We start from the raw sequence: 23,517 nt of genomic DNA on the forward strand, positions 1-23,517 counted from the left end.
ACACTGGAAGAATATTTGATATTTAAAGCTGTTTTATGTTGGGGACCATTAATTAACATTTTTCAAGGTGTCCCCAAAATAAAACAGCTGTAAAATAATGAAAGTGAAAGAAGAGAGGGAAACTTGTTTTTTTTTTTTCTAGAAAAAAAATCCCTTCTCTCTGAAGGATGAAAGCATGGCTTTATCAATCACAGATGGCACATAATTATATTTGTTTAGATCAAATAGTGATTCAAGCTTTTATTGATCAACAAAACTGCCTACAGTATAATTCTGTTTCTCTGTTTGACACCATTAAGTTAGAGTCACACAGATACATAATATATTAATAGTCCTGGAATCCTCCTTTGTATCCTGAACACACATAAATTTCTAATTCTACAGTAGACCTTAGATTCTAATTAATAATTCTTACAATATGTAAAAACAAAGGAAAGCAGTACCCACTGTGAAATTAAGTATTCTGGGAGGAACATGTGGACCACAGAGAAGAAGAAAGCAGTCACCCATCTTTCACATTTAAGATCAATGTGATATTTGTTTTAGTTAGGTTTTGACTGCTGTCAACACACCCCATGGCCAAGGCAAGTCTTAAAAAGGACAATATTTAATTGGGGCTGGCTTACAGGTTCAGAGCTTCAATCCATAATCATCAAAATGGGAGCATGGAAACATCTAGGCAGTCATGATACAGACAGAGATGAGGATTCTGCATCTTCATCTGAAGGCTGCTAGTAGAAGACTGGCTTCCATAAAGCTAGGATGATGGTCTTAAAGCCCACACACTCAGTGACACTCATACTCCAACATGGTCACACCTTCTAATAGTGACACTCCCTGGGCCAAGCATATAAAAACCATCACAACATTTAATCACAATAAAGAGAGGACCCATTACCATAGGAAGGCACTAGCATGCTAGATACGGCTTCCTATGATCATGTGCAGACAGTACAGTAGTAAGGCCTGACAGTGTAATAGAAAGTTCCAGGGCAGTAGCTGTATATGAGGGAACTCTTGGCTACATCCAGGAAACTCACATATCCACCCTCACAATCAAGGAACACGCCAACCCGGCCAGCTGGCTTCTCTATATAGTGGTGCAATGATGGGCAGGTGGTGAGAAGACTGTAAACATCACCGTCCTTCAAACACACAAGAAGAAATGCACCTTCAGATCCAATATCAAAGTTTCTCAACCAGAAATTGTAACAGACCCCTACAGCCCATTGCTCATGGTCCTTCAAATCCAGCTCCCAGTAATATTTTCCAGTGGTAAAGCTCTCTGCTCCCCAGGAAGTACGATAAGATCCAGGTACATCCAGAAATGGAATGTCATTGCGGGGTCTAAAGCTGAGTCTTCTGAAATTAAAAAAACGTCTTGGCTGGCAGTTGAACAGGACTAAATTTTGAAAGAAAATTTTCACTGTGGGAAGAGACAACATTTTCGTTAAAACAAATATTTACATTTGTCAGTTGACAGAGAGAGGGGTCCCTAGACATTTTCTGGGTTTTAAAAATAGAAAGCCTAAGACTGGAAGGGTGGGTATAGCCCAGGTAAATCAAAGTCAAGAGGTTTCCCAAAGAAAGAGAATGAGCACACAATGAAAACTTTTTTGAAAATCTGGAGAAGCTGCAGAGGTGGATGCCACCGCACAGAACAGCACAGTTCTGTCAGGGGCTTTAGTTACGACCCCTGAAGGCTGTACCCCTGAGTCTCCATGAAAAGTTATTCCTAAGTCCTAGGTCATGATTGCTTTCATCTTATAGTTTTGATTTTCATCCCACTATGCAGATTTGTACGATAAATCTAAGCATGCCTTAGAAGTTGCTCTCTAGTAGCAATTGTCCGCATTTAACTAAATCCTGGTTGCTCTGATATTCTTTCCCTGTGATGTTACAATCCATATTTTGGTCTCCCAGTGTGATTCAGACTGCCCCATGTCTTTTCAACTTGGTTTTTTATCATCATCATCATCATCACCATCAATTACTATTATTATTACTATTATTATTATTATTATTATTGGTATTTTGGATTTTGGATTTTTCGAAACAGGGTTTCTCTGTATAGCCCTGGCAGTCCTGGAACTCACTTTATAGACCAGGCTGGCCTTGAACTCAGAAATCTGCCTGCCTCTGCCTCCCAGAGTGCTGGGATTGTAGGTGTGTGCCACTACCCCCAGGCTTCGTTCTATTTTTTATTGCATATGATAGATGACTTTTTTTGTGATCATTTCTGTAGTTTCTTTGAGATAGGATTTCTTGCTATATACTCTTGACTAGCCTGGAACTCACTATGTCAATCTATCTGGCCTCAAACTCTTGGGCAATCCTCCTGATGCCATGTTTTTAATATTGGGGTTACAAGTGGGTGCCACGATATCTTGTGAATTTTTAATCTATGGAGTATAATAAACTTTAAAAATTCAACTGATAGCTGAGCATGGTTTCACATGTCATTAATTGAAGCATTCCAGAGCCAGATGCAGGTGGATCTCTGTGAGTCCAAGCCCAGTCTGGTTTATAGAACTGGTCCCATGATAGCCAGGGATACAAAGAGAAATAATGTCTCAAAAATAAAAAAAAAATCAATTTAATACATATTAAACTGTCCGGAATTAATCATTCTGTGTATCTCAAAGAACAAATGAAACTATATTTTTCAGCCTGAATCATGTACATCATTAAATTGGTATTCATTAATCTTTGCTTGTAAAATGACCTTCTGCCTACATATGATTACAATGTGGCTTAACTAGACCAATCTTTTTAGGGAATTAAAATATTCATTGTACAAATGTTATCTCACAGTTCAAGGGCACCTCTGGACACTATATCAGTGCTGACACTCACCTTGGAAGTGGTTGAACCTTGCAGCCAGCCCAGTATTGGGAAGGACACTGAGTTTTGGTTTCATACACTGTGTCAGCTGCACTAACTCACTCCTGCAAGGAGAAGACTTTGATCGGCATGTACTACAGATATCACCCCAGTGATGAGGAGAAATCTTCACTAGGAGCCAAGTATTAAACCCTTGTCATACAACCTGACAAGTGAAGTTCAATCTCAAGAACCAATGGTGAAGGGAGAGGACAGGCTCCTGAGAGTGCTCCTGTGTCCCGCACACATGTGCACTCACTTAGGGATTCCTAACAAACCAAATTGATAAAAGGAAACACTTGCCTGAACATTTTTTCACACAGAACGTTTTCTGATATTAAAGAAACCCCATGGTCAGGAGACAGGGTGGCTTCCTCTTAGATGCTCTTTCCCTTTCTTCTACTACCAGGAAAGTACAGCCCATGGGCCTCAATGATTAGGATTTGAAAACAACAAATTTTAGCTCAAGCCTATTACATACACTCCTTCATTCTTAGGGAAAAAGAAAAGACACTGTCTGGTGAAGGCAAACAGGCTTCATATCCATGAAAACAATCCCAAAGTCATCATCCATAAATAATTATATATTTTCTATGTAAGAAATATCTGTAAATTGCTAAGAAGGCTTGTCCAGCTTTGAATGATAGCTCAAAGTATCCTGGTTTACACTAAGGATTAAACTCACCTTCTGAACAAGTCGTCCAAATCCTGCAAACAAAACAAGGGAAGATATCTGAAGAAACAGCCTACAATGTATTTCTATATATACATAAAGATTTATTTTAGAGACTTATTTATTCATTTTATGTACGAGTTTAAGCTTGCTCCCTTCAGACCCACCAGAAGAGGGCATTAGATCCCATTACAGACAGTTGTGAGCTACCATGTGGTTGCTGGGAATTGAACTCAGGACTGCTGGAAGAGCAGTCAGTGCTCTTAACTGCTGAGTCATCTCCCCAGCCCATAAAGTTTTTTTTTCTTTCTTTTCTTTCTCTGTTTATAAATTTATTTGTTCCCTTCAACATTCCACATAAAAATTAAAATAAATTCAACAAACACCTACTGGTTTATATTGTTAGTTACTGCAGTCAGCAGTGGAGCAATGGAGACAGAATAAGAACAATATAAGAGTTTATTTTGTCTTTAGAAAACGTCCCACTTCCTTATTTGGCAAGAACTGGACAATCTCAGGACCAAGCTTATTAGTACGATACAGATAACACAATGCTTAAAGCATGAAATGAGGTCTTGAGGGTTTTATTCTGGAGTCTTACACACCCCTCTTGACATCAACAATAACTGACTTATTGTCAACAAGCAATACCATTTTTTATTGTAAAAAAAATGAAGACATAATAATATAGGCTTTGGAAATAAAGAAAATGGAATTTAATTCAGGGGCTTAATGGTATTCTGTGTACATTGTTTTAAATATCTTAATGAAATGCAGGTTGTTTACTTAGAGTTTAGAATTCCTCAGGTACTGTTATTGTCATAATTTTAGAGCTGGAAAGTCCCCATTCATGTCTTTTCACAATCATATATATATATATATATATATATATATATATATATATATATATATATGACCTTCATATTATTTGGACCATAGTAATTTTAATTCATTGTGTGTTGTCTTCACCATTTAACCATAGTCCTTTAAAGTTAACCACTGGCCTTGTTCACCCTTTCTTAATTACTTATCCAGTAAGTAATATTTACTGAAGTTAATTTAACTGGCAATTCTGAATCATTGTCTTCTACATTTTGCACACAGGGAAATTGATGCTTAACAAGAAGAACCATATATAAAGAAAATTCAGTCATCACTACACTGATTCACCCTGCAAATGTATTTTCAAGTCCCAGGATAATGCCAATGAAGTGGATTAGCACACTGGGATGAATTTTTAATGAAATCAGGCTGTGAGAATATTTGAGAAGCATATGGGTAGGAGTTATACACTGCTTTGTAACAAGCAGCTCTCTGCAAATAGGACTTTCGTTGATCTGGTACACAGAGCATAGGAAACTTTCATTAAGGGTACTACAAAACTGAGGCCTAACCCCTACATGGGGCCTCATTTCTGTAATTTTAGAATTTTGGGTTTAGGTCTCAGGAATCCTGTGAATCCCAGGCCATTGTGCACCACAAAAGAAGAACATATATCAAATCCCCACCTCCCAAAGAAAGCTCAAAAACACAGCTTTCAAACAGAACAAACTTATAGTAGACTACCTTAAAACTGCACTAACATCCAAGTAGAGGTAAAATGGAGTGTTTGGTACCAAGAATCACTTAATTTGGTGTTTCAAAGACACAAGCTACAAACATAAATAAATGAGATATTCCATATGGAATCTGCTGACACAATGTCAACAAACTTGCTCTTTTAGGTTATTACAGATATTATCTCTCCAGATTTTTCTTATAACCTGATAATAAGTACAGGGGATATAGAAAGGGATCTCAAATGTAAAAGTCATAGGTGTGGGCCTCAAATAATCAATCTGTTTCAAGCATTCTTCCATGCTTACCTGCAGCAGCAACACCTCATATGGCTTCTGGGACATCGCCTTCAGCTCCTGATACAATTCTATTAGTTGACTCCTCTTGTGGACCATCATGGCTTCACTTTTCTTGAGCTCATCTAAAATAGTATTGCTTTGATTTTTCATAAACTCCATTTGTTGATTCTCTTCTTCATCGTTGGGTGGATATAGTTTGCTATACTCTGACCTGATCATTTCCTCCCGTAGGGTCAAAAAGTCCTGAAGGAAAAAGAACATCCTAGATCACATCTGGAGAGTATTTGGTCCTCTCCACTGAGTTCTTCTATGTTTAAATTCACCTACAGGATCCTGTCAGGGTGCTGCACACACTGATTTACTGTCCCCACTTTTCAGAAAATGTCAATTATATGATATTATACATTTGTTATTAATAGCAGGAGCAAACAATCCATCCTTTAACCTTACCATTTTCTTCTATTAAATGAGTTTCTGAGATATCTAGGAAAAAAGGTTTTGATTCATAATATGTTCAGTCAAAAACGCAACTTTGGGCCGGGCAGGGGTAGTACACATCTTCAATCCCAGCAGGTAGATTTCTGACTTTGAGGCCAGCCTGGACTACAGGCTAAATTTCAGGACTGCCAAGGATACACAGAGAAACCCTGTCTCAAAAAAACAAAAAAGAAAAAAAAAAGAAAGGAAAAAATGCACCTTTGCACATACATAGTAACTGGAATTCTAAGTGGAGTCATTGAGTCTGATGTACTCTGCTAAACACTCAGAAAATCACCCATTAATATCAAACTTTTCTGCCACTTGGCCAAGCCTTTCTCTGTGTGTTCAAAATTGGATTTTGCCTTTAAGAATGTAGGGTTAACAAAAAAAGATTTCCTAGCGTCATCTCCCATGTCTGATCCTCCAATTTTGAATGACCAAGTTTGCAAGCTATCTGCGTCTGGTTGACTTTACACATCAGGCTCATACCTACCAACCATCCACGAATTGTTCTCCTCTCTGCATTTACATTCTTCTGCTGAGCTTGGATCTTCTGCAATAAAGATGCCATTTGCTTTTCAAGTTTCAGCTGTAATATATAAATTAATTCATTAATTAGTAAATAAATATCATCCATAGATAAATAATGAGTTATCTGACAGAGAAACTCTAGCACTGAACACAATTACTATAGAGATGGTAGAAGAAGGATCACAGTGCTGTTTCTTTTTATTTTTAGTAAATATTGGACTTTAGTTTTCAGAACATAAAATAACAAAACACAACCACCCTGGGCTCAAGTAAAGTCATGGACTGTCTGGATAATTAGCATTTGATTGGGATCCCCACATCCTTCTAACAAGCTCATTCTAATGTACTTTTGGGATTTTAGTCTCATGTCACAAGGACTTTTTAAAGATGTAAATTTATAACGATTATACTTTTCAGTGACATGAATATAATTAATCATGAAACTAAAAATGAAATTTATACTTATGCACCTCTCAAGGAATGTTTACATTTTATAGTCATCCCTCATTCCCTCTTTAAAAAGTGCCAAGATTTGGAGTACAATGGATTCCTAAGAACCAGGACAAGCCTCTCCCTGTGGTGTGTTAAGCCTCCCTCTCTCAAGCTCTCATCTTTTTTTTTTTCCTAGAAGCATCGCTTACCATTTGCTTTGTAACACGCAGTTCAATGGTGCAGTGTCTGTGACCTCTGTGATCCTGGGAGTCAGAACACAATTGACAGAGGAGGGCACTGCTCTCACCACAGAATTTTGTCTTTCTCTCCTTGTGGATCACACACTTGTGATCCTCAGAACTCAAATACTTCATGATCCTGTGTTCTCTCGCAGTAGATTCCAGAGTCTTCATAGTGATATAATTTATGAACATCTGCGGGGATGGTTCCCTACATTCAGGGCAGAGGTCTGGGATTCTGATATCTTCTGAAGAAAGGATGAGACAGGCCTTGCAGAAATTATGGTCACACCTTAACAAGACTGGATCCATAAAGATGCCTCGGCAAATCAAGCAGGTGAGTGCTTCCTGGGAGGTTTGCAAAATGTCTGACTCCATTTTTCTGAGGGGAAAAAAGTAGAATTATTATTATTGGACCAGAGAGGAGTAAGAGACTAGACAATATTTGATTCAACTTGTGATTAAATTCTTATTATGGCAATAAAAACCTTTTTATTTTTTATCTTTGCCCAAGAACTTTTCCCTACATATTGCCTGACACCATTCTCGATCTACCATCTACATTCCTACTGAAGACTTCAGCCAAATTGGTATATTTTTAAAGGAAAGAGACATTCCTCTTCATTGTTATAGAGAAAGAAATACCATACTGAGGAGTGATCCAAGTCCTTCTGCTCCATAGGCCAGCCTTTCACTGCAGGCATGTGAGTAAACAGCTCCTTCATTTGTTGTCTATTCAATAAAATACACACTACTTCATGCCTTCTCTACTAAATACTTTTGTTTGGTATCTGTATTAGTTTGGGTTCTCTAGAGTCACAGAACATATGGATAGTCTTTATATAGTTAGGGAATTTGTCAATGACTTACAGTCTATAGTCCAACTCCCCCACAATTGTCAGCAGCAACTGTGGATGAATTTCAAGGATCTAGCAGTTTCTCAGTCCCATGAGACAAGCAGGCAAGGAAGAGTGAGTAAATCTTCCTTCTTCCAAAGTCCTTATATATCTCCAGGCAGTGTATAGTCCAGTGGGTGTGGCCCAGATTAAAGGCTGTAGTTCTCCATCAGAGGGTGTGGCCCAGATTAAAGGTGTGTACTCCATGCCTTTAATCCCAAATGACCTCGAACTCAGAGATCTCCTTGTTTTAGCAACTATGCTTCAAGATCTCCATACCGAGGTCCAGGTGAGAAACTTATATCTCTGAGCCTCCAAATTAGGATCATAGGTGAGCCTTCCAATTCTAGACTGTATTTCATTCCAGATATAGTCAAGTATCATGGTATGACTCTAACCAAACAAGTGAAAGGTCTATATGACAATAACTTCAGGTCTCTAAAGAAGGAAATCGAAGAAGACCTCAGAAAATTGAAAAATCTTCCATGCTCATGGATCAGCAGAATTAATATAGTTAAAATGGCCATCTTGCCAAAAACGATCTACAGATTCAATGCAATCCCCATCAAAATCCCAACTCAGTTCTTCACAGAGTTAGACAAAGCAATTCTCAAATTCATCTGGAATAACAAAAAACCCAGGATAGCTAAAACTATTCTCACCAACAAAAGAAATTCTGGGGGAATCAGTATCCCTGACTTCAAGCAATACTGCAGAGCAATAGTGTAAAAAACTGCATGGTATTGGCACAGTGACAGACAAGTGGACCAATGGAATAGAATTGAAGATCCAAAAATGAATCCACACACCTATGGTCACTTGATCTTCAACAAAGGAGCCAAAAACATCCACTGGAAAAAAATAGCCTTTTCAACAAATGGTGGGGGTTCAATTGGAGGTCGGCATGCAGAAGAATGCGAATTGATCCATTCTTATCTCCATGTACTAAACTTCACTCCAAGTGGATCAAGGACCTCCACGTAAACCCAAAGACACTGAAACTAATAGAAATGAAACTGGGGAAGACCCTTGAGGACATGGGCACAGGGGAAAAGTTCCTGAACAGATCACCAATAACTTATGCTCTAAGATCAAGAATTGACAAATAGGACCTCATAAAATTACAAAGTTTCTGTAAGGCAAAGGACACTGTTAAAAGGACAAAATGGCAACCATCAAATTGGGAAAGGATATTCACCAACCCTACATCTGACAGAGGGCTAAAATCCAATATATACAAAGAACTCAAGAAGTTAGACCCCAGGGACCAAATAACCCTATTAAAAAATGGGGTACAGATCTAAACAAAGAATTTTCACCTGAAGAAATTCGGATGGCTGAGAGGCACCTTAAGAAGTGCTCAACATCATTAGTCATTAGGGAAATGCAAATAAAAACAACCCTGAGATTTCACCTTACACCAGTCAGAATGGCTAAGGTCAAAAACTCAGGAGACAGCAGGTGTTGGCGAGGATGTGGAGAAAGAGGAACACTCCTCCACTGCTGGTGGGGCTGTAAGATGTTACAACCACTTTGGAAATCAGTCTGGCGGTTCCTCAGAAAACTGGACATGACACTTCTGGAGGACCCTGCTATACCTCTCCAGGGCATTTACCGAAAGGATTCCCTGGCATGCAATAAAGACACATGCTCCATTATTTTCATAGCAGCCTTATTTATAATAGCCAGAAGCTGGAAAGAACCCAGATGCCCCTGGGGGGATTGTTTGTTTATACAGGATTTCTCTGTATAGTCCTGGCTGTACTTGGTACTTACTCTATAGACCAGGCTGGCTGAGAACACACAAATCCTCCTGCCTCGCCCTCCCAAGTGCTGGGATTAAAGGCCTGTGGCACCACTGCCCTGTGAGCATTCCTTTGTCAATGCAATTAATCTGAGTCTCTTCAACCTACCCTCAGGCAAACTCTTAAAACTAGGGCAAAAAAAAAAAAAAAAAAAAAAAAAAAAAAAAAAAAAAAAAAAAAAAAAACTCAAAAAACAAAAGCAAAACAAAGCAACAGAAAAGCCCTAGGGCAAAAGGTAGGCACATTTTTTTTCACTAAACATCACATGAGTAGCCTCTACCATTCATACTGAGATCTTTCTCCCACAGTTCAAATCACCCTCAGCACCAATGTCTTCATATTCCTACTAGAATGTTTCACTAAACCGAACTTAAAGCACTTCACTGTTTTCCACATCCAAAGTCACCAAATGATTGTTCCTCCAAAAACATGAAAAAGCCTATCACAGTAATACCCTAGTCCCCAGTACCAACTTCTGTATCAGTCAGGATTCTCGAGAGTTAGAGAAATTATGGAATGTCTCTATATATTAAATGGAACAGGATTGAAGATCCAGAAATGAACCCACACACCTATGGCCACTTGATCCTCGACAAAGGGGCTGAAAACATCCAATGGAAAAAAGATAGCCTTTTCAACAAATGGTGCTGGTTCAACTGGAGGTCAGCATGCAGAAGAATGGGAATTGATCCATCTTTATCGCCTTGTACTAAGCTCAAATCCAAATGGATCAAGGACCTCCACATAAAGCCAGGCACTCTGAAGCTAATAGAAAAGAAACTGGGGAAGACCCTTGAGGACATCGGGACAGGGAGAAAATTTCTGAACAGAACACCAATAGCGTATGCTCTAAGAGCAAGAATTGACAAATGGGACCTCATAAAATTACAAAGTTTCTGTACGGCAAAGGACACCATCAAAAGGACAAATCGGCAACCAACAAATTGGGAAAAGATCTTCACCAATCCTACATCAGATAGAGGGCTAATATCCAATATATATAAAGAACTTAAGAAGTTAGACTCCAGAAAACCAAACAACCCTATTAAAAAAATGGGGTACAGAGTTAAACAGGGAATTCTCACCTGAAGAACTTCGGATGGCGGAGAAGCATCTTAAAAAATGCTCAACTTCATTAGCCATTAGGGAAATGCAAATCAAAACAACCCTGAGATTTCACCTTACACCAGTCAGAATGGCTAAGATTAAAAATTCAGGAGACAGCAGGTGTTGGCGAGGGTGTGGAGAAAGAGGAACACTCCTCCACTGCTGGTGGGGTTGCAAATTGGTACAACCACTCTGGAAATCAGTCTGGCGGTTCCTCCAAAAACTGGGCACCTCACTTCCAGAAGATCCTGCTATACCACTCCTGGCCATATACACAGAGGATTCCCCACCATGTAATAAGGATACATGCTCTACTATGTTCATAACAGCCATATTTATAATTGCCAGATGCTGGAAAGAACCCAGGTATCCCTCAACAGAAGAGTGGATGCAAAAAATGTGGTATATCTACACAATGGAGTACTATTCAGCCATTAGAAACAATGAATTCATGAAATTCTTAGGCAAATGGATGGAGCTAGAAAACATCATACTAAATGAGGTAACCCAGACTCAAAAGGTGACTCATGGTATGTACTCACTAATAAGTGGATATTAACCTAGAAAACTGGAATACCCCAAACATAATCCACACATCAAATGAGGTACAAGAAGAAAGGAGGAGTGGCCCCTTGTTCTAGAAAGACTCAGTGAAGAAGTATAGGGTAAAACCAGAACGGGGAAGTGGGAAGGGGTGGGTGGGAGGACAGGGGGAGAAAGGGGGGCTCATGGGACTTTCAGGGAGTGGGGGGCAAGAAAAGGGGAAATCATTTGAAATGTAAATAAAAAATATATCGAATAAAAAAAATAAAAATAAAGGAATTTGTTGTCTGCAGTGCATCTAACCCAATAATAGGCAGCTGTGACTGGGAAGCCCCACTTCATGAAAAAAAAAAATTGTTTGTTTGTTTGTTTTTTTACAGGGTTTCTCTGTATAGTCCTGGCTGTCCTGGAACTCACTCTGTAGACCAGGCTGGCCTAGAACTCAGAAATCTGCTTGCCTCTGCCTCCCAGAGTGCTGGGATTACAGGTATAGGCCACCACCGCCCAGCTGAAAAATTTATTTTCAATGATAAAAAAGAAGTGCCTTGGTAATCAACAAGGTATTCCCTTGGGTATGTCTATGAGGGCCTTTCAGAGAACAAGAGGGAAGAGCCATCCTGTGAGCATCCATCCAATAGATTAGGCACAGTGAGTAAGGGCAGGCATTCTGCTTCTCTGCTCTTTGGCTGCTGAGGTGAAGACCTTAGCTCTGACACCTAGACAAAGAATCAGCTTGTATCAGGGATAAGCTTTCTAACTGATCACCCAATACAAAGTGGTCAGCCCTGGTGATGACTGTTCTTGGAAGTAAATTGACTACACCTGGAATTAAGAATAACTCAAGTGGCTGGAATTTTTCTTGTGAGGATTTTTTCCCCTCTTGACTGAATCATTTGAGGAGGAAAAAAACTACCCAAACCCTGATACTTCGAGCTTTGAGAATCTACCTAAAATCCTAACCAAAGATCTGGTAGCCACTTCTATGAAGGACCTGTAAGAAAGGAAGGGAGAGGGAAAATTATGGCATTTTATTTTAACTAAGAACATATTAAAAAATAAACCTTCCATGTGTAAAGCAAGCAAAAACGTGACTGAGATGTGGAAGGTTCCTAATTATTTCACATCTACAACATTAACACGCAAGTGTCTGGTTAATGTGAACTCAACAGATGGGGAGCTAGGTATCTTTGAAGTCTAATGACACTATACACAGTCAAAAGTAAATAGAGGGAGATTCGTGCATTTTCCCCCCTCTTTAGTAAATGGGGTAGACTTAGAAGAAGTAGCAGCTGAGATTAATATGGGCAAAAGAAATTGTAACACATCCCCAAAGAACTGAAAATATATTCATGTTGATATTTGCTAGAATCAGAGATTAATGGCACCACCACCACCTGTAAAGCTATGAAAAGCAAAGTAGGAACGCATAGCACAATATGTAGTTACAGTAAAACAGTGTTGTAAAATTACTATTTTTTCTTAGAAAATTTCTCACTGCATATTTTAGGCAGGCCTTGAACTAAAAATCTTCCTGATTCAGCATTCTGATTCCTTGGACTCTGGGTAAAGGTGTGAGCTACCACACCCAGCTAAACAGTAACTCAGGAAATTTCTTGGGAGAGACTTGCTTGTAGAGATTGGCCAATGTGTTAGTTCAACCTTCCATCCATTTAGATAATCCCACTTAGAGAAGCTCACCCATTGGAAGCACTAGTAAAAGCCACCATGGGAGGAATTGGGCGTGGTCCTTAGAGACTCTAAACACAGTCCAAGGCCCACCAGGTTCATTCTACTTCAGATCAGATACAGTGTGTTTTCAACCTTCATGTCTAGACACTGCTAGACCCCTGTGCTCTGAGGATTTGATCTCAGAACTGAGCTAGTATTGTCTTGCTACCAAGCATTGTTGAGCTCAGGGATAATTGCTTGGGTAAGTGCACAATTTACAAGAGAAAATTCCTTCATAGTCCCTATTTTTAGCTAAATACAAACAGGTGTTTGCTTAGAAGTTATATTTTGTCACTTAGCAAAACTTGACTCAATTTGCATTTGGATTTCTTTCTTGGGATATAATGTGGATTCAGGTTATAGATAATTTTAAATTTATCATTATGCACATTTTAATTGATCTGATGTATTGAGAGATAGTTTCATGATACCTTTCAATTTTGTATTGAGAGATAGTTTCATTATACTTTTCAATTTTTTGTGTTGTCTAAATTCTAAAATGTTTCTTTTCCTTTTTTTATTTTGTTTTGTTTTGTTTTGTTTTTCGAAACAGGGTTTGTCTGTGTAGTCCTGTCTGTCCTGGAACTCACTCTGTAATCCAGGTAGGCCTCAAACTCAGGAATCCACCCGCCTCTGCCTCCCAAGTGCTGTAATTACAGGCGTGTGCCTCCACAACTGCCTCTAAAATATTTCAAGAGCATTCTGTGTTTAACAAAAGCTCTGAATGGTTTAAAGACATAGGAATTTAAATATATATAGAAAAGTATAGAAGCAAAAATTCAATTTTCAGCAAAAGAATTTTAATATTTCTTCTCTTGTAAATTATAGGAGGGAAAATCTCACAATATAAATGGGTACTTAAGTTTACCATCATGATGGAATTGGCTATTCCTGCTAGAGTTGGGAATGTTAGATTGGAAGGTTACATGTAGTTAAAGTATGGAAAACTAACCACTCTTATTCATAAGAGTACATTCTGGTTAAAATCTGATTTTTTTTTTTTTTTGTGTTTGATCTGGGCTATCTCTGTGTTCTTGTTTTGTAGTGAAATGTCTTATGTACAAAAAACAAAAAACAACAACAACAAAAAACGAAAGGAAAACATGACCATTACCTAAATTAAGGAAGGCAGCATTAAAGTCCCAATGTTTTTGCTACTCTAATTGTTGACAATATTAGTATTGGAATTTGTAAAACAAGAACCACCAGTTAAAGCCATTTGATTCCATCTGTGTCCAGCTGTAGAAGCTTAATTATTTTGAAAAGCTTGCATCAAACTGAGATTTTTTCCTTTCTTTCATTCTTTCTTTCTTTCTTTCTTTCTTTCTTTCTTTCTTTCTTTCTTTCTTTCTTCTTTCTTTCTTTCTTTCTTTCTTTCTTTCTTTCTTTCTTTCTTTCTTTCTTTCTTTCTTTCTTTCTTTCTTTCTTTCCTTCCTTCCTTCCTTCCTTCTTTCCTTTTCTTTTGTTTTCTTCTCTCTTTTCTTTCTTTTCTATTCTTTTTTTCTTTTTGGGTTTCTCGAGACAGGGTTTCTCTGTATATCCTTGGCTGTCCTGGAACTGAATCTGTATACCAGGCTGACCTTGAATTCAGAAATCTGCCTTCCTTTGCCTGGAAAGTGCTTCCAGGGATTTAAGGCATGCACCACCACTGCTGGGCTGAGATTATTTCTACGTGTAAATGTTAAAAGAGATGGGAAATGCATACCTGTTGGTTAGATAACCAAGTCTCCCATAGACATGAGTGCTTCATTTATACCTTAAGACTTCTTCCCACAAACTCTAGGCAGCAGTTGTGTTTTGGGGAAGTAAACAAATGTCTTCCAGAAGTCCTAAGTTCAATTCCCAGCAACCACAACCATCTCTAATGGGGATCCAATGCCCTCTTTTGGTGTGTCTGAAGACAGTGACAGTACACTAACATATAAAAAAATAAATAAATCTTAAAAAAATGAATTCCCCTTGTGTTCAACTTGAGGGGATCAGGATTGCTTTAGAAATGAGCTGATAAGCAGGGCTTGGTGGCACACGCCTGTAATCCCAGGACTTGAGAGGCAGAGGCAGGCAGATTTCTGAGTTTAAGGCCAGACTGGTCTACAGAGTGAGTTCCAGGACAGCCAAGGCTACACAGAGAAACCCTGTCTTGGGGGGCAGGGAAAGAAAGAAAGAAATGACCTGATATATTTGTGAAAATCTATTGGATTAGATTCATTCAGTTGGGAAGAACCACACTAAATGTTGGTGAGATCATTCCTCCAGCCCATGGGTTGAGGGCTCCAATGAAGAAAAAGGGGGAAGGGGGAGGAGAGGAGCAAGCTTTCCTTTGCTCTTTGCTTCCTGATTTTGGAAGTCAGGAGAGCAACTGCCTTGAGCTCCTTCAACCATTTCTTCCTCACCATGATATCCTTGAAGTAGAAGACAGCATACTAATTCTTTTAGGCATTTTGTAGCAGAATGAAGAGAAGTGAGTGATATTTCCTGTGAAGATTCAAGGGTTGGGGCAGTGGAATCTGAATAATAAGAAAGTAAATGTCAGATACCAAACAAAAATATTTAGTAGAGAAGGCATGAAGTAGTGTGTATTTTCTTGGATAGACAACAAACGAAGGAGCTGTTTACTCACATGCCTGCAGTGAAAGGCTGGCCTGTGGAACAGATGGACTTGGATCACTCCTCCATGTGGTTTTTTCTCTATAACAATGGAGATGAATGACTCTGGCCTTTGAAAACTACCAATGTGGGCTGAAGTCTTCAGGACAAATGTAGATGGTAGATCTAGAATGGTGTCACATCAGGCAATATGTAGGGAAAAGTTCTTGGGCAAACAAAATAAGTCTGTATTTGTTGCCATAATCAGAATTTTACCACAATTTGAATCACATTTTGTCTAGTCTCTTGCTCCTCTCTGGTCCAATAATAATAATTCTACTTTTCCCCCCTCAGAAAAATGGAGTCAGACATTTTGCAAACCCTCCAGGAAACAATCACCTGCTTCATTTGCCAGGGCATCTTTATGGTTCCAGTCTCCTTAAGGTGTGGCCATACCTTCTGCAAGGCCTGTCTCATCCTTTCTTCAGAAGATGTTGGAATCCCTGACCTCTGCCCTATATGTGGGCAACCCTCCAATGGGACATTCAGAAATAACATCACTATTTGTTACCTGGTATCTGCTGTGAGAAAAAACAGGCTCATGAAGTATTTGCATTCTCAGGATCAAAAATGCATGATCCACAAGGAGAGAAAGACACCATTCTCTGGTGAGAGCAGGTTCCTCCTCTGTCTATTGTGTTCTATCTCCCAGAATCACAGAGGTCAGAGACACTGCATCATTGGACTGCATGTTTGTACACAAATGGTAAGTGATATTTCAGGAAAAAAATGAGAGCTTGAGAGAGAGAGGCTTAGCAGACCATATGGAGAGACTTGTCCTGATTCTGAGGAATCCACTGTGCTCTAAATCTTGCCAGTTTTTAAACAAAGAATGAGGAAAGACTATAAAATATAAACATTCCATGACAGGTGCAGAAATAAAATAGCATTTCTAGTTTCATGATTCATTATGTTCATGTCATTGAAAAGTATAATCATCATAAATTTACATCTTTATAAACTGATTTAAAAACTGACATGAGACTAAAATCCAAAAGTACATTGGAATGAGGTGGTTAGAAGCATCTGGGGAACCAGTCAGATGCTAATTATCCAGACAATCATCAATTACAGTCCATCACTTTACTTGAGCACAGGGTGGTTGTGTTCTGTAATTCTATAGTCTGAAATCTAAAGTTCCATAGTTATTAAAATAAAACAGAAACAGCAATGTGATTCTTCTTCTACCCTCTCTAAAGTAATTTTGTTCAGTGCTAGAGTTTGTCATCAGGTAACTCATTATTCTCATTATATATGTAAGGATGATATTTATTTACTTATATGCTTATTTACTTTTATTTATTTATTACATGTGAAACTTGAAAAGAAAATGGCATCTTTATTGAAGAAGATCCAAGAACAGCAGGAGACTCTAAATGCAGAGAGGAGAGCAATCTTTCAGTGGTTGGTGGGTATCAGAGTGATGTGTAAAGTCAACCAGATGCAAATATCTTTCAAAGTTGGTCATTCATAATTTGAGGATCATACATGCGAAGTGATGCTAGGAAATTCTTTTATGTTAACCTTAAATTCTTAAAGGCAAAATCCAATTTTGAACACAGAAAGGCCTTGCCTTGTGGCAGAGAAGTTTGATATTAAATCTTTTTTAAAAAGGGAAAATTTTGATATTAATATGCGATTTTCTGAGTGTTTAGCAGAGTATATTAGACTCTATGACTCCACTTGGAATTTCGGTTACAATGCGTGTACAACGTTGAATTTTTTTCTTTTTTGGTTTTTGAGACAGGGTTTTTCTGTTTATCCCTGGCAGTCCTGGAACTTACTCTGTAAACTAGGCTGCCCTCAAACTCACAAATCTGTCTACTTTTGCCTCTGTTGCATTTTTGAGTGAATATTGTAACTATCAAAAATTTGTTTCCCAGATATCTCAGAATCTCAATTAATAGATGAAAATGGTAAGAGAAAAAAGGATGGATTTGTTTGCTTCCTCTAATAATAATGAAGAAATGTATAAAATCAAATGATTTACATTTTCTGAAAAGTGGGACAGTAAATCAGTGTGTGCAGCACCATGATGGGATCCTGTAGGTAATTTAAACATAGAAGAACTCAGTGGAGAGGATAAAATACTCTCCAGATGTGATCTAGGGTGTCCCTTTTCATTCAGGACTTTGTGACCCTACGGGAGGAAATGATCAGGACAGAGTATAGCAAACTGCATCCACCCCTCGAAGAAGAAGAGAATCAATATATGGCGTGTATGAAAAATCAAAGCAACACTATTTTAGAGGAGTTCAAGAAAAGTGAAGCCATGATGGTCCACAATAGGAGTCAACTAATAGAATTGTATCAGGAGCTGAAGGCGATGTCCCAGAAGCCATATGAGGTGGTGCTGCTGCAGGTAAGCATGGAAGAGGGCTTGAAACAGCTTTATTATCTGAGGCCCACACCTATGACTGTTACATCTGGATTCCTGAGACCTAAACCCAAATTTCTAGAGTTAAAGATATGAGGCACCATGTAGGGCTTAGGCCTCAGTTTTGAAGTACCCTTAAAGAAAGTTTCATATGCTTTGTGAACAAGATCAAAGAAAGTCCTCTTTGCAGACAGCTGTATGTTACAAAGGAGTGTATAACTCCTACCCATATGCTTCTCAAATATTCTCACAGCCTGATTTCATTAAGAAATCATTCCATGTCATTGGCCTTACCCTGGGACATGAAAATACATTTGCAGGATGAATCAGTGTAGTGATGACTGGAAATTACCTTTATATATAAAACTTTATGGACTGTAGAGATGGCTCAGTGGTTAAGAGCCCTGACTGTTCTTCCAGCACTCCTGAGTGCAACTCCCAGCAGCCACATGGTGGCTCACAACCATCTGTAATGGGATCTGATGCCCTCATCTGGTGGCTCTGAAGGGAGCAAGAGTGTATTCATATACATAAATAGAATAAATAAATCTCTAAAAAAAATCTTTTTGTATATATAGAACCACATAGTAGGGTGTTCCTTCAGATATCTAAGCTTCTCTTGTTTGTTTGCAGGATTTGGATGACTTGTTGAGTAGGTGAGTTTAATCCTCACTGTAAGTCAGGATACCCTGAATTATGGTACAAAGCTGAAAATGCTCTCTTAGCAATGTACAGATACATTTTATATAGAAAATACTTAGTTGTTTATGGATGATGGGTTTGGGATTGTGTTCATGGATATGATGCCTGTTTGGCATTGCCAGACAGTGTCTTTTCTTTCTCCCTATGAGTGAAGCAGTGTATGTAATGGGCTTGAGCTAAAATTTGTTGTTTTCAAACCCTAATCATTGAGGCCCATGGGCTGTACTTTCCTGGTAGTAGAAGAAAGGGGCTGGAAGCATGGGAAAGAGGGTGGTAACAGGAAGGGCTTGAGAGAGAGCATCTAAGAGGAAGCCACCCTGTCTCCTGATCATGGAGTTTCTTTAATATAAGAAAATGTTCTGTGTGGGTGCACATGTGTGCAGGACACAGGACCACTCTCAGGAGTCTGTCCTCTCCTTACACCACGGGTTCCTGAGATTGAGCTTCAGTTGTCAGGTTATGTGACAAGGGTTTTAATACTTAGCTCCCAGTAAAGATTTCCCCCTCATCCCTGAGGTGATATCTGTAGCACATGCCTATCAATGTCTTCTCCTTGCAGGAGTGAGTTAGTACAGCTGACACAGGGAATGAAACCAAAACTCAGTGCCCATCCCAATACTGGGCTGACTGCAAGGTTCAAGTACTTCCAAGGTGAGTGTCAGCACTGATATAATGACCAGAGGTGCACTTCAATAGTAAGATGACCTTTGTACAATGAATATTTTGTTGTTGTTTTTTTTTTTTGGAGACGGGGTTTCTCTGTATAGCCTTGGCTGTCCTGGAACTCACTCTGTAGACCAGGCTGGCGTCGAACTCAGAAATCCGCCTGCCTCTGCCTGCCAGAGTGCTGGGATTACAGGTGTGTGCCACCACTATCCAGCTCCAATAAATATTTCAATTCTCTAAAAATATATGTCTAGTTAAGCCACATTGTAATCATATTTAGGCAGATGGTTTTTTCACAAACAAAGATTAATGAATACCAATTTAATGATGTACATGATTCAGGCTGAAAATATAGTATCATTTGTTCCTTGAGACACACAGAATGATTAATTCAAGACAGTTTAATATATATAAAGCCATTAAAATATTTGTATGTTTTCTATTAAATATTTAGCAATTGATTTTTTTTTATTTTAGAGACATTATTTGTCTTTGTATCCCTGGTCATTCTGGGACTAGCTCTGTAAACCAGGCTGGGCTGAGACTCACAGAGATCCACCTTCCTCTGGCTCCGGAATGCTTTAATTAAAGACATGTGAAACCATGCTCAGCTATCAGTTGAATTTTTAAAGTGTATTATACACCATTGATTAAAAATTCACAAGTTATACTGGCAACAACTTGTAATCCCAGTATTAAAAACATGGCATCAGGAGGATTTCCCAAGAGTTTGAGGCCAGATAGATTGATATAGTGAGTTCCATGCCAATCAAGTGTATATATCAGGAAATCCTATCTCAAAGAATCTACAGAAATGATCACACGTGCACACACACACACACAAAACCCAAACAGACAAAGTCATATATCACAGGCAATAAAAATAAAACAAGTTGATAAGACATGGGGTAGTCTGAATCACACTTGGAGAACGAAATATGGATTGTAACATCACAGGGAAAGAATATCCGAGCAACCAGGGTTTAATTAAATGCAGACAATTGCTACTAGGGAACAACTTCTACTGCATACTTAGCTTTATCTTACAAACCTGCATAGTGGGATGAAAAAAAAAGATGAAAGCAATCATGACCTAGGAGGTAGCAATAACTTTTCATGGAGACTCAGGTACACAGCCTTCAGGGGTCCTCATTGCATTGCCTACAGCTTGTTTGCCTGGTGTAACTAAAGCCCCTGAAAGAACTGTGCTGTTCTGTGCTGTGGCTTCCACCTCTGCAGCTTCTCCAGATTTTCAAAGCAGTTTTCATTGTGTGCTCATTCTGTTTCTTTGGGGACCTTCTTGACTTTGATTTACCTGGGCTATAGCTACCCTTTCAGTGTTAGACTCTCTATTTTTAAAACCAAGGAAATCTCTAGGGGCTTCTCTCTCTCATCTGACAAATGTAAATATTTGTTTTAACTAAAATTTCTTTCTTTTTTGATGTTGGTTTTGTTTTTTGTTTGTTTGTTTGTCTTTCTGGGGTTTTTTGAGACAGGGTTTCTCTCTGTGTGGTCCTGGCTGTCCTGGAACTCATTGTGTGGACCAGGCTGGCCTCGAACTGAGAAATCCACTGCTTCTGCCTCCCAAGTGCTAGGAATAAAGGAATGTGCCACCACTGCCTGGTTTAACTAAAATTCTGTCTCTTCCTACAGTGAAAATTTTCTTTCAAAATTTAGTCATATACAACTGCCACCCAAGCTTAGTTTTTGATGTCAGAAGATTCACCTCTAGTCCTAGAAGTGAACGTCCAGTTCTGGCTGTGCCTGGATCCTATCGTGCTTCCTGGGGAGCAGAGAGCTTTACCACTGGAAAACATTACTGGGAGCTGGATTTGAAGAACTATAAGGAATGGGCTGTAGGAGTCTGTGACAATGTCTGGTTAAAGAAGAGAAACTTTGAGATTGGATCTGAAGGAGCATTTCTTCTTGTGTGTTTGAAGGACACTGATCATTACAGCCTCCTCACCACCTGCCCAACATTTCATCACCACATAGAGAAACCAACTGGCCGGGTTGGAGTGTTCCTTGATTGTGAGGGTGGATGTGTGAGTTTCCTGGATGTAACCCAGAGTTCCCTCATATACAGCTACTGCCCTGGAACTTTCCATTGCACTGTCAGGCCTTACTACTGTACTGCCTACACATGATCATAGGAAGCTATATCCAGTATGCTAGTGCTTTTCTATGGTAATGTGTTCTCTTTATTGTGATTAAATATTGTGATGGTTTGTATATGTTTGGCCCAGGGAGTGGCATTATTAGAAGGTGTGGCCATGTTGGAATATGTGTGTCACTGTGGTTATGGGCTTTAAGACCCTCATCCTAGCTGACTGGAAGCCAGTCTTCCACTAGCAGCCTTCAGATGAAGATGTAGAATCCTCAGCTCTCCCAGGACAGCCAGGGCTACACAGAAAAACTCTGTCTTGATAAACCAACAACAACAACAAAATAATCCACAGTTCTGCCTGCACCAGGCCTGCCTAGGTGTTGCCATGCTCCCACTTTGATGATAATGGATTAAACCTCTGAACCTGTAAGCCAGCCCCATTTAAATATTGTCCTTTTTAAGACTTGCCTTGTTTATGGGGTCTGTTGACAGCAGTAAAACCCTAACTAAGACAAATATTAACAATGATAATAAATGCAAAAGATGGGTGACTGTTTGCTTTGTATTTGTGATCCATATGTTCCTCCCAGAACAGTTATTTTCACAATGTTTAGTGCTTTTCATTTGTTTTTACATATTTGTAAGAATTGCTAATTAGCATCTAGAATCTACGGTAGAATTTGAACTTTTACTTTTTTTTTTTTTTTTTTTTTTTTTTTTTTTTTTTTTTTGGTTTTTGGAGTTGGTTTTTTTTCCAGACAGGTTTTCTCTGTATAGCCGTGGCATTCCTAGAGTTCACTATGTAGACCAGGTTGGCCTTGAACTTAAATATCCACCTGCCCACCCAGAGTGCTGGGATTACAGGCTGTGCCACCACCACATGGCTTAGAATTAGAACTTTTAAGTGTGCTCAGTATACAAAGTGGGATTCCAGGACTATTGAAATATTATGTATCTATGTGATTCTAACTTATTGGTATCAGGCAGAAGTACAGAGATGTAGTGTAGGCAGATTTGTTGATGAATAAATGCTTGAATCCCTATTTGGTATAAACAAATATAATTATTTGCCATCTGTGAATGAACCATACTCTCATCTTTCAGATAGAAGGGATTTTTTTTCTATAAAGAAACAAAAGTGCATTTCTGCCTCTTCTTTCCTTTCCATTATTTTATAGCTGTTTATGTTGGGGACACACTTGAAAGATGTTCATTGTCCCCAACATAAAACAGCTTTAAATATTGAGTATTCTTCCAGTCTGAGAACACACAATTGTTTTCTGACATTCAAAAGTGATGACTCCTTGGCCTGCACCAGGTATCAGAAGAGTAATCAACAATAATGCAGTTCAATAAGATCTCAACACATAGAAACTAAGTTCAAAGGGGACGATGAGGTATTTTATGTTTCTAATGCATCCATTTCTATTAGAAAAAGAGAAAGAAAATGTTGGGGTTGCATTTAAGTCATGTACTGAATTCTTTTGTTTGTTTGTTTGTTTGTTTGTTTGTTTGTTTGTTTTTTGAGACAAGGTTTCTCTGTGTAGCCCTGGCTGTTCTGGAACTCACTCTGTAGACCAGGCTGGCCTTGAACGCAGAAATCCGACTGTCTCTGTGTCCAAAGTGCTGGGATTAAAGGCCTGTGCCACCACCACCTGGCTAATCACTGTTTTTAGTACCTGCTCTACTGGTGTTCAAGAAGTTGTCTTCTATGCCAATGAGTTCAAGCATTTTCCTCACTTTCCCTTCTATCAGTTGTAGTATATCTTTTTTTTATGTTGAGTTCTTCAATCCACTTGGTCTTGAATTTTACATAGGGTAATGGATATGGATCAATTTGCATTCC

General features: G+C 38.8%; 2 protein-coding genes across 2 annotated transcripts; one reads left to right on the top strand and one right to left on the bottom strand.

Annotated features, from left to right (window-relative positions):
* Nucleotides 1-938: 938 nt before the first annotated feature.
* LOC127689687 (tripartite motif-containing protein 43C-like) lies at nt 939-7,472 on the bottom strand. The gene is made up of 6 exons (XM_052189336.1): nt 7,065-7,472; nt 6,386-6,481; nt 5,422-5,655; nt 3,569-3,591; nt 2,857-2,948; nt 939-1,426 (listed from the first exon to the last, which is right to left on the bottom strand). Exons 1-6 carry the CDS (start codon nt 7,470-7,472, stop codon nt 939-941), a joined length of 1,341 nt encoding a protein of 446 aa, XP_052045296.1.
* An 8,645-nt stretch (nt 7,473-16,117) lies between these two features.
* On the top strand, nt 16,118-21,711 carry LOC127689555 (tripartite motif-containing protein 43C-like). Its single transcript, XM_052189250.1, has 6 exons — nt 16,118-16,532; nt 17,139-17,227; nt 17,948-18,181; nt 18,830-18,852; nt 19,458-19,549; nt 21,218-21,711. The coding sequence occupies exons 1-6, from the start codon at nt 16,118-16,120 to the stop codon at nt 21,709-21,711; spliced, it is 1,347 nt and encodes a 448-aa protein (XP_052045210.1).
* Nucleotides 21,712-23,517: the final 1,806 nt, after the last annotated feature.

The sequence above is a fragment of the Apodemus sylvaticus genome, chromosome 7 (genome assembly GCF_947179515.1).
Source record: "Apodemus sylvaticus chromosome 7, mApoSyl1.1, whole genome shotgun sequence".
In the NCBI taxonomy this organism is placed as follows: domain Eukaryota; kingdom Metazoa; phylum Chordata; class Mammalia; order Rodentia; family Muridae; genus Apodemus; species Apodemus sylvaticus.